The sequence below is a fragment of the Grammomys surdaster genome, unplaced genomic scaffold (genome assembly GCF_004785775.1).
Source record: "Grammomys surdaster isolate TR1022 unplaced genomic scaffold, NIH_TR_1.0 437, whole genome shotgun sequence".
NCBI lineage: Eukaryota > Metazoa > Chordata > Mammalia > Rodentia > Muridae > Grammomys > Grammomys surdaster.
Window position 1 is genome coordinate 493,223 of NW_021604856.1, and position 12,254 is coordinate 505,476.

Below are 12,254 nucleotides of genomic sequence, written 5' to 3' on the forward strand. Positions count from 1 at the left end.
CACCAGCCCGGTCTACAGAGTCAGCTCCAACACAGCCATGACTACACAAAGAAACCCAGTCTCAAAAGTCACAAAGAAAAGGAGGAAGAGGAAGAGGAGAAACACCAGATGTCAACCCTTGATCTCTGTAAGTGTACAAGCATGCAAGACACACCACACATGGGGGGGGAGGTGGAGGGGGGGAGAGAGATCTAATATTCTGTACTTCCATCTTGGGCCAAAGACCTTATGCTCTTTTAAAAATGCATTGACTCATACACAATTATGCGCTATCCTAAACTTGAATACACATAATAACATATTCTCATAATACATTTTGGAGAAGAAGCTAAAGGACGTTTAATCCAGCAACACTGGCTCTTCTAGGAAGGGATCAGATTCAAAGACCTTCTAGGCCTGTATGTCTGGTTGGAATCCCTCTGGCTAGAATAAGACACTTCTTAGTATACACATCTTTAATCCCAAACAATGAAAGTAAAGGTGGTTTGTGGAAGGAAGCAGCCATGTTTGAAAGTGATGCCAAATTAAGTGGCAAAGTGACAAATCAGAGAAAGATTTGACAGAATGAATCATAGAAGATATGTCCAACTCTTACACAAACAGCAAAGGAAAAAAACAACACAGGAAAGAGAGGCAAATTATGAGAGCAGTGTTGGGGTGGGTGGGTAAGGGAGAGAGTGTGTTTTACCAGGATAGTTTTACAGAGACAGGTTGAGGTGAAGACAGAAAAAGCCAGAGAACGAGAAGGAGCAAGAAGATTAGAACAGATTGCCAGAGTTAGTTTGAAGCCAAGCAGAGCAATTCAGTCAGAAGCCAAGAGAAAACAGTTTGAATCAGTCAGCTTAGAGAGGAGATTGGGCCAGAACAGCTGAGTTGAACCAACCACCCACAGTTCAGAAAAAGCTAGAAAAGTAAGTTTATTCAGCAGTAAACCTCTGAGACAACAATCACTTCTGGTAACAGAAGTTACATTTGTAAGAAACGTCATGAGATTCTTAGACTAATCCAGATCAATGACTACTGAACAACAGTTAAGAGATCCAAATAGAAGAGACAATGGTATTAAATGTATTCTAAAACTATACTAGAAAAGCGTCCTATATACATTTTACAATTAAGGTTCTCCTTACTAGGAAAATGGTTCTAATGACTTTTAAGAATCACTCTTTCAGACAAGGTTCCACAAACAAAATCTTTCAGTAATAGTTTATCTTAATATATATTTTTATCCTTTCCTAGAGATTACAAATTATGAAGTCTCCCTAATTAATGGAACTTAAAAAGCAGAAATCACAACAGAGAAATCTCAAATGGCCAAGAAGCATTTAAAGAAATGTTCAAAGTCTTTAGTCATCAGGGAAATCCAAAGCAAAACAACTCAGAGATTCCACCTTACACCAATCAGAATGGCTAAGATCAAAAACTCAGGTGACAGCACATGCTGGCAAGGATGTGGAAAAAGAGGAACACTCCTCCATTGCTGGTAGGATTACAAACTGGTACAACCACTCTGGAAATCAATCTGGCAATTCCTTAGAAAACTGGAAATAGATCTACCTGAAGACCCAGCTCTACCATTCTTGGGCATATACCCCAAAGATGCCCCACCATACCACAGAGACATGTGTCCCACTATATTCATAATGGCCTTACTTGTAATAGCCAAAGGCTAAAAACAACCCAGATGTCCCTCCAACAAGAATAGATACAGAAAATGTGGTTCATTTACACAATGGAGTACTATTCAGCTATTAAGAATGGGGGCATCATGAGTTTTACAGGCAAATGGATGGAACTAAAAAAATATCCTGAGTGAGGTAACCCAGAACCAAAAGGACATGCATGTCCTCACTAATAAGTGAAGTATGTACTCACTAATAAGTGGATATTAGCCAAAAGTACAGAATACCTAGGATACAACCCACCGATCTTAAGAAGTTTAACAAGCAGAAAGGCCCAAGTGAGGATGCTTCACTCACATTTAGAGAGGGGAAGAAAATAATCACAGGAGCCAGAGGGAAGGAGGGATCTGGGTGGTAAAGGGGAGGAGGAGGGGGAAAGGGGACAGAATCAGGGATGGGGGTTGAGAAGAGAAGCCCAGAGGGCCAGCAGAATGAATGGAAATATGCAGCCTCTGGTGGGGTGGAAGTGGGGGAGACCCTCTAGAAAGTACCAGGCCTGGGAGGTGAGAGACTTTCAGGACTCAATGGGAACGACCTTAGATGAAATGCCCAACAACGGAGAGAGGGAACTCAAAGAGTCCACCTCCGACAGACAGACGGCCTCAAGGAAGGATGGGGTAGCCAACCCGCAGTCAAAATTTCTGACCCATAATTGTTACTGTTTAAAGAACTGCAATGACAAAAATGGAGACGAGACTGAGGGAAAGGCAGTGCAGAGACCGGCCCAACTCGGGATCCATCTTATGGGCAGGCACCAAGGGCTGACACTACCACTGATGCTATCTATGGTGTGCTTACAAACAGGAGCCTAGCATGGCTGTTCTCTGAGAGGCAGTATCAGCAGCTGACTAAGACAAACACAGATACTTACACCCAACCATTGGGCTGAAGTCAGGACCCCTATGGTTGAGTTAGAGGAAGGCTGGAAGAAGCAAAAGAGGAAGGTGACCCCATAGGAAGACCAGCAGTCTCAACTAACCCAGACCCCTGGGAGCTCCAAGACACTGAGCCACCAACCAGGCAACAGCTGGTCTGATGGTCTGAGGCCCCCCAACACACATACACACACACACACACACACACACACACACCACACACACACACACACACACACACACACACACACACACACACACACACACACACACAGCAGGGGACTGCCTGGTCTGGCCTCAGTGGGAGAAAATATGACTAATCCTTGAGAAACTTGAGGCCCTAGGGAGTGAGGAGGCCTGGTGCAGTGGGGAGCATCCTCTCAGAGACAGGGGGAAGGAGGAATGGGCTGAGGAACTGTGAGAGGGGGAACCACGAGTGGGGGCAATGGCTGGATTATAAATAAAATCATAATAAATCTTCTTGGATGCCTACAGAAAGACTAACAGAAACCTGTCAAAATGACGATGTGAGAAATCACACTGCAGATACAGAACCCTTGAAGGACCTGGAAGTGTCCTTTCTAAACACAAGGCCAAGAAAGAAACAGACTGATGGCGCATAGGACAGCAAAACAATTTACAAGAGTCTCTTTACAACAACTTGTGGTAAAACGAAGGCACGCATCTTAAAGACAAACTGCTGTTTTGATAAAGAATAACCAGACAACGGTTATCTACTGGCACCTGGCACCTTGTCATGTGTGAAAGCATATATTCTGAATAATGAAACATCATGATTGGCATACCTATATGATACTATGTGCTGTTACTGCCTAAACAAGATGGCTAAGACGAATGTAGAGTCATAGTACAGGCACTTTTGGGTGTGGTGTGGATTTCTGTAATCCTAGCACTCATTAGGCAGAGGCAGGAAGATCACCAAGTTCCAGACCTGCCTAGACAACTGAGTATGACCTCATCTCAAAGGGAAAAAAAAAATCAAAATTATTTTACACAAGTGGAGCTTGTGCTCCACCGAGCTACTCTGGAGAGAGAGACAGGAGAATCATAAGTTCAAGGCCAACCTGGACAACATAACAAGATCCTGTCTCAAACTAAAAAGGACTGAGGATAGCTCAGTGGTAAAGCACTTGCCTAACACGTGTGAGAACATAAGTCCAACCCGATGCCACACATAAAAAGGAATAACACAGATAGTGGTGGCGCATGCCTTTAATCCCAGCACTTGGGAGGCAGAGGCAGGTGGATCTCTGAGTTGAGGCCAGCCTGGTCTACAGAGTGAGTTCCAACACAGCCAAGGCTACACAGAGAAGACCTGTCTCAAAAAAAAGAAAAAAAAAGAAGAAGAAAAAGAAAAAGGAATAACATGTTCTATAAATTCTATCAGTCTAGGATAAATAGCCTCTAAAATATTTAAAACATATTCGAGTTTTATTTTCCTTTGAGTATGGGGAATAGAACAAGGTTTTACTGTGTGTGCTACCCACCTCAAACCTGCAGTCCTCCTGACTCAGTCCTAAGAGCTAGGATTGTAGATGTATGTCATCAACCTGGTCCATAAATAGCTCTTGACTAAATGACTTCTTATTATTTGGATACCTGGTGGAATTTTAAGTTCTATATCTCCTAACTCAGAAAGTTATATTTTAGGAACTCAAGGCCTATCTACCTATCAGGTTGTCCATGGAAGCAGAAACAGCAAGTAGGTGAATACCAGGACCTGATTAGATTTCTATGACTTATTTTTATTTTAAGTGCACTGATGCTTGCTTATATGTATGTCTGTGAGAGGGTGTGAGACCCACCCTGGAACTAGAGTAACAGACAGTTGTGAGCTGTTATGTGGGTGCTGGGAACTGAACCCACATTATCCTTTGGAAAAGCAGCAGTGAGCTATCTCTCCATCCTCTGGTCATTTGATTTCTAAAGAGGCTTATGTGGAGTTAGTATCTAAAGATGGATCCACAAGAAAGAGTCTGGAATCACAAAGCAAACACAGTAGGCAGAAGCAGCTGACATAGACACCAAGACGGCAAGGCTACTCAAGCTGATGGAAACAGGAGGAACAGGGGCTAAAACAAACACTCTCATCCAGCAAATCCACTTGTGTACAGAAGACTGTTCATCTCAGCACTGTTAGGAACAGCAACGAGCGCGCACTCACACCTCTACCTAGGAACAAATCTACAGAGCTACAGGAAAGGGACTATTATATATAATCACTTATGTTTAAAGTTACATACTCTCACTTGAACATCTAAAAGATTCTCATCGAAAGCATACATGGAGATGTGGTAACTCGTTGCTTCCAGAAAACAAGACAGTGAGGAACTAGAGTGAAAACATTCCTTGCTATTCTAATCTCAATCTTTTAAATTTAAACCGTGTGTATTTTTGTCTACCAAAATAAACTTAAATGTATTTTCTTTAAAAAAAAAAAAAAAAAGACAGACAAGGCAGGGCATTCTAGGAAACCGTACATACAGTAAGTGGCTATGCACACTGGAAAAGGTCAAAACGTAAAGAAATCTCCATGCTAGTAGCCTTGATGTGTACACAAAAGCTGTTGGATACATTCACAATTTTTGGCCATGCTCACTTCATAGGTTTTACATGCATGTCTGTGTTTCTGACCCATCAAATATTCATCCCAGAAGTTAGTTTCCCAGACCTTGTCTTGTATTAGTCAAGGAAAACAGGCTTCGAAAACATGAAACTGGTTTGAGGTTATAAATAAATGCTAGCGCAGCATAATCCAAGGCTCACTTGCTTCTACAGAGCTCAGCGGCACTGCCGTCAGCATCGTCACAGCCCTCAGGAAAGCCCCACCTCCCAGCTTACACCTGGGTGCTGTGTGGTCATAGTCTCTAAGACCTGCATCTTCCCACAAACGAAAATTCTTTGATTACATGAAAACGGGCAACAGTCTCAATTACTGCAGCACCAGAAGAAAGCCCAGCTGATGCTCAGTAGTAATGAAGTAATTAAGAAGACAGCAAAACCCGTATGTATCAGAGATCACCCGATTTCTCAGATTTCTCAACCTGGCCATCTCTTCTAAAGTTCTTTTATTTATCAGTGGAAATACTAAAAGTAGTAAATTCAGCCATTGCTCACGGCTGGGCTATAGAGACCAGGAAAGGCAGTAATGTGGCGATGTTTGGAGAAAAGCAGACTGCACTGTATTAAAATATGGGGATGTGCTACAACTGGCTGAGTCTGCTCGATGCTTGACCCAAAAGGCTTTGGAGTATGTCATCCACAGAAAAGGGTTTACTTGCTAATTCCAGAGTAGAAGGTTGACTTTCCCAGCCATTAGGACCCTGGGAAGGAGCCTTAAAGGTTTTGGTGACTCCTGCTAGGTGATTTCCATCAGAGATTTAGCTGCTGTTGACAGACCTTTCAAAGAGGTTGCGGGGGCTTGTTGTCCTGCCTACAAGATGTGCAGGGACAAAGGCAGAGAGCAGAGATGGAGGGAATGGCCAACCAATGACTGGCCTAAATAGAGACCCGTCCTGTGGGCAAGAACTAATTCCTGACACTATTAATGATACTCTGACAGGAACCTAGCATAACTGTCCTCCGAGAGGCTCCACTCAGCAGCCAATGGAAACAGAAGCAGAGACCCATAGCCAAACATTAGATGGAGCTCAGGGAATCTTGTGGAAGAGTTGGGAAAAAGATTGACAGACTCAAAGAGGACAGGGACTCCACAGGAAGACCAACTGAGTCAACTAACCCTGGGGGCTCCCAGAGACTGAACCACCAACCAAAGAGCAAGCAGAGGCTGGACCTAGGTCTCCTACATATGTGTAGCAGATGTATAGCTTGGTCTTCATGCGTGTCCCCCAACATCTGGAGCAGGGGCTGTCCCTGAATCTGTTGCCTGCCTGTGGATCCAGTTCCCCTAACTAGGTCACCTTGTCTGGCCTCAGTGGGAGAAAACGCACTCAATCCTACAGTGATTTTATAAGCCCTAGAGGAGCAAGGGATAGCCAAGTGGGACTCCCCCTTCTCAGGAGAAGGGAAGGGAATACTGAGGGGTAAGATTTGTGTGAGGGGGTACTGGGAACATGGGGGGCCAATATAGGAATGTAAAGCGAATGAAATGATTAATAAAACAAAAATATAGGGATGTGTCAGACACTGAAGATGAAAGGACTATGATCACCCTGAGCAACAAGGAAGCTGCGCCATGGTGTCGCTCAAGGCACATCTGCTGTCAACAACTCCTAAACTCTTCTCATCTTGGTCCAAGCTGAACTTGGTGGTCTCCAAGGAGATGTGTAAGACTAAGCAAGTTGTTTCCTTATTTTGACTTCTCTAAACTTAAGAGTTAGCCTTGGCCAAAATGCTTTGTTGTTTGGTTTTTAGAAAGGATAAAGTACTTAGGGCCTGCCATACAGTAGACATCCAGTGACTGGGAACTACCGTTACATGTCAAATTCAAGCCTGGTGAGTGCCACCTGAACCCTCACTTCTGCTTTTCCCACTTAGAGTCAGTAAATTCTAAAATTTTTAGGTGTCTCTTCTAAGAGATGATACATAAGTTTCCTTGGCGGGGTGGGGGTGGGGGGGAAGACCAGGGTTAGCAGTGGTTAAGTCAAAGGCTGGACTCATTTTGATAAGTAGTAAGTTATAGGACTTTGATTCTTTATCTTTTAAACATATTTCTCTATAATAAAAAGTACAAAATATATTGTTAAGTTTCACTGTTATGTGTTTTTTAAACCAAGAAGGATAAATGCAAGGTACCAAATCATGACTAAGAGCTACAACTTGCTTCAATGGAAGAATAAAATCAGCCAAACATGGCAAACACTGGCAGTATCATACATCTGTAATGACAACAAGGATGGCAACCAAGAGAAGTAGAACAAGCTACTAGAGAGAAAGGACAGGTGACTAACTGGGATTGGCCCTCCCAAAGTGTGATTCCTAGTGAACATGGATAGTTCATTCTAGAGCTTTAGAACCTGGACAGCACAGTGCCTCCCACTGCAGACTTCCGCTGGTTCCTCTCCCCTCTTTGTGTGTGGCAGTAGTACAGACTGAGCCATGGTCTCATACATCCCAGGCTAGTGCTCACCTGCTGAGCCCCAGCCCTCACTTCATTCTTTAGGGGGGAATAGTAAGAAGGTAGTATACAGTGTCAATTACTTCTCTGTAAGACTTGAAAGAATCAGGGCTGGAGCGATGGCTCAGTGGTAAGGAACACTGACTACTATTTCAGAGGACCCAAGTTCAATTCCCAGCACTCACATGTCAGCTCACACCTGTGTGTAACTCCAGTTCCAGAGCTTATGACTTCGTCACATAGAGATATATGCAGGCAAAACACCAATGAATATAAAAATAAAGTTAAAAAAGAGATTTGAAAAGAAATCAAGAAACTTTAATCGCCCATTACATATTCCTAGTATACATGGGCTTCTCACTAGGGGACTTTGAATAAGCCAGTGTTTACTCAGTCCTCTGCTCATCTAACTTTGCTGAGCACCTGGAGTACTGCCAGCTTTGTAAGTGCTGAGAAGCATCAGAAAAAACCCAGACATCTTCAGCGCCCTTCTTCAATACTCACCTAAAGTTAGGCATGATCTTCCAGACAACATAAAACAAGGACTCAGGACTAAATGCAGTCTGGCTGCCTTGCCATAAAGCGCACAGTGTCTTTCTAAACTCTTCTACCAAAGACCTGGAATAGAGGGAAAGATGATGGCTTTGACATCTCCAAAAGGCCACTAGTTCAACACATACAGCTCAACTGTCTAAGATACATAATAAAAAATGAAAAATTTCAAGGACTTAGTCTTCTGAACTAAGCCTGACAGCTATGTAAGAGCATTTCTTTTGTTTGTTTGTTTGTTTGTTTGTTTTTCGAGACAAGGTTTCTCTGTATAGCCCTGGCTGACCTGGAACTCTTTCTGTAGACCAGGCTGGCCTCGAACTCAGAAATCCTCCTGCCTCTGCCTCCCAAGTGCTGGGATTAAAGGCGTGGCCACCACCGCCCGGTTGTAAGAGCATTTCAAAAACCCATATAAACAGCAGCATTGTTGACAAAACTCATTTTTAACCATATAGTTATGTTTGAGTGTGTCAAGGTACTATCATTTTGTTCACAGAATTTAAAGAAAACAGTAAGTACAGCAGTGGATCATTTACAAGCAAAGTACTTAAGCATGTTCATTTTAAAAACGTCAACAAACAACAACATCCCTCCCCCGTCTTCTGCATGTTTCCTTCTTTGCCTCATAAGGCACTTCCAGACTTATCTGCTCATCTCTGCCTCAGTGGAGTCACAAGGCTGCTTCTGGGCTTAACTCTACATGATGATCCTTAAACCAAAACCTAGAAGCGACTTTCTCTTGATGATTTTGGTGGTTTGTGACAGTATGTCTAGCTGTCTTGGAACTTGCCATAGCGATCAGACAGCCTCAGACTCACTCCTCTGCTTCTATTGGAATTAAAGGTGTCCGCAATGTCAGGCCTTCAGGACGGCTTTTATTTAGTTTTACTCTACTTTTGACAGGAACTTCCTACTGCACATCTTCTTGGTCACTTCAAACTCACTATGTGCAAAGCTTCTCCAGTTTCTACTGTTCCATGCTCCCCCTGCCCTCCCCTACCAGCTTCACCTCTTTCACAGAACCCCCATTTTTTTTTTTTAATCAATCATATAAACTCCTAGAATAAAAGCCTGGAAGTGTGCCACCTTCTGGGGGAATTTCCTCAGGGAAAAAAGTAATCCTTATCAATCTTTCTCAGAGGTAGGACACATTAGTAACGGTGGCATCCCCCTATCCAGGACTAAGTAAACAAAAGATGAGCAAGGCAAGAAGGAAGCTAATGACTCTGCAAAATAGTCCTTGACAGATCACCTCTAAATTTACATGAGAAACTAAAACCATGGATATTTAAGTTACAGTTAATTATGATTTTCTGTGCATGTAGCTAAACTGATAGACTTTGAATTCAGTCCCTAGATCTATCAATATAACCAACCACTCTTGGATATTTGACTGAAGGTCACCTCAGACAGCCGAATAGCTTCTTTCTCACCCTGTAATATAGTAGATGCCTCCCAGCAGACGCTGCAGCAGCCACAAGGTGCTAGCTTAGCTTTCCTTGCAGCTGGAGCCATGTCCACAGTGTGCAGCAGAGTTAAGTGACACTACAGAAGCAGACACAGCGCCAGACTCTCCTTGGAGATGGACGAGGTAGCAAGCACCACCCCACATCCAGGGACAGAAGAGGCAGCAGTGTCCTTGGAGGGCAGCTCTGAATGACTGTAGCTATGGTGTTAGCTCTGTTCTGACTTTCAACACATCCAGTAATGTAGACTTACCAACTGTTCTTCAGTAAATTATTTTTTGGCCAAATAAGCTAGAGGAATTTCTGTAGGCTGTAACCAAATTTCAAGTAACACCAAAACACCAAATGCTTTTCTTAACTTTTGCACATATGCATTTTCTCTTCTTTATTTCACTGCTGTCACTGACACAACAGAAGCCTCGTTAAATGCAGGTATTTTCACATTCATTCTATATGCTGCCACCAAACAAAACTCCCTTCACATACCAAATGACTCCTTCTCTGTATCGAGGCTCTAGCTGCATTAGCCAATATTCTAACATGTTCTTTCCTACTCTCTCCCTCTTCTCCCTCTCTCTTAGTCACTGAGGCAGGGTAGTGTCTTATAAATTGGCCTTTCAAAATTAGTGAGAAAGGGTTGTGTGGGGGAATGAAATAGGCAAGCAGAAAAAACATTGCATACATATGGACAGTTAAGTCATATCTGTGCTTCAGTAAGAGCAAGGAAGAGATACACTATGCTTCTACTGTAATATAGCAGACCTTCTGAACCCCAGACGGGCAAAGCTGCTGTGAGTCTGCATATAAACTGGTCTTCAATAACCACTCTGTTTATAACCCCCCCATATTAACTCAAACTGACTATTAATGTTATTATCCAAATAGGCTTACTCAAACACTGTCAGACCAATAGATTAGGATACACTAGCGACACTTATAGATGTCCACACCTGAAAATCCATGCATACATACAGATCTGAGTCTGCAAAGACTCAGATGCAGTGCTAAAATAGCTTTCCCATTATAATAGCAGAAATTTTTAAAAAACAATTATTAAGATTATGAGCTAGGTTAACGCAATTTAAGAAGAGGTTTATAAAATCTACTTAGTAGTTCAAATATAAAAGTCAGCAGAGAGACTCAGTCGTTGTGTAGCTCAAAGCGGAAAGGACATCTCTGGTAACTCACACACTGCTGTCCCCTTGGCTCCTGGTGTGGTATGTCCGCCTTCCTGCTGTTTTTCCATTCCTCAACTCCACAGCAGGAAGTTCTTTGAAATAACAGCAAAACTGCTCAATGTTACTATTTTAAAAGGAAATGAAGAAAATGATTTTTTAAAGAAAAGAATTTAAAGGATAGTAAAAAAAAAAAAAAAAGGTTCTACAAAATCTACACAAGAATTTTCAAAATGTGATCTGTTGCTTGCTTCATTATCCAGTACCCAATACAGTGTGCTTCACTGCTCTTCCCTTCAGGAAACAGCGCAGAAACAATTGAGGGATTCCCCTCCATCATAGGCTATCCTGTCTCTTCCTCCTCCCCACCCCCTTTCTCTTCACTCCTTATCCCCCATTCTCTTGCCTTGAACTTCCTGTATGGTACCTCAGACGTGTAACTCCCCTGGCTTACTCCCCATGCTGAGGGTCACACTGGGGTCTGACGTGTACGTGACATGCTCCCTATCAACTGAGCTATGCACCAAGCTACACTGAACTACCCTCTCTTTTTAGGGTATGTATTTCCAGGTATTCAATAAAATAATTTCCTCAAATAAAACAAAACATGAAACCAACCATATTTTTTAGACATGCTATATAAGATCACAGGGACAAATTAACTAGAATTTCTCTGAGGAAGAACAAGTGAGTGAAAAACAAAACCTTTAAGGCAGATTCAGTGTGGCTCTGCTCTGTCAAGAGTGATCTCCAGAAGATCACTAACTCCAGCCTTTGATGCCTCAAAGTTTGAAAGTATAAAACTTTCAAAATAATTTCTTCTACTGAAGTCAGCCCTATTGGCCACCTTCTTTTTACCACTCTGTTACACTCTAAAGTTCTCATGATTAGTGGCTAAAAGAAGCTCTAAACCTTTAGTCTACAGACTAAAAGCCCATGGGCCAGACATATCCCCCAGCCAGGGAACTTTTATGCTTTCAATGAAGGTTGGTTTTTTTAAAAAAAAAAAAGTGTCTTTTCTTTCTCTAATTGAGTTTGGCTATGTTGGCCAAGCTTGGTTTAAGCTGCCTGTCTTCCTGCCCTAGCTTCCTGAGTAGCTGAGATCTGGATAAAACAGGAGAGAAATATGTACATGGTCTGAAGTGTTTACTATCCCACCTTTCACAGAGAAGGTGTCCTGATGCTCCTGTGGCCATTCAAGAAGCAACAAAAACCAAGAGCTAACTGTAGTTCTCTAACAAAAGATGCCTGAAGACATTTAGAAAAACTGCATTATTTAGTCTTCCCTCCTACCCTATGAAGTACGATTTCGTTTCTCAATTTTGTTGATGAGGAAAAAGCACAGAAGCTAGAGTGAGAGGCAGAAAACAGGCTCTGAACACTGAGCCTTCACTCCCGAGCTGTAATGC

At 42.6% G+C, this 12,254-nt stretch overlaps 1 protein-coding gene across 2 annotated transcripts in view; it reads right to left on the reverse strand.

Moving 5' to 3' along the window:
* Positions 1-12,254, reverse strand: part of Usp3 (ubiquitin specific peptidase 3) — a 77,582-nt gene that overhangs the window by 18,511 nt on the left and 46,817 nt on the right. For both annotated transcript variants that reach the window (XM_028781469.1, XM_028781468.1), the window contains exons 7-8: positions 10,859-10,972; positions 8,160-8,273 (exon numbers count right to left, since the gene is read on the reverse strand). In XM_028781469.1, coding sequence (XP_028637302.1) covers positions 8,160-8,273; positions 10,859-10,972 — 228 coding nt within the window. The remainder of the gene's footprint in view (positions 1-8,159; positions 8,274-10,858; positions 10,973-12,254) is intronic.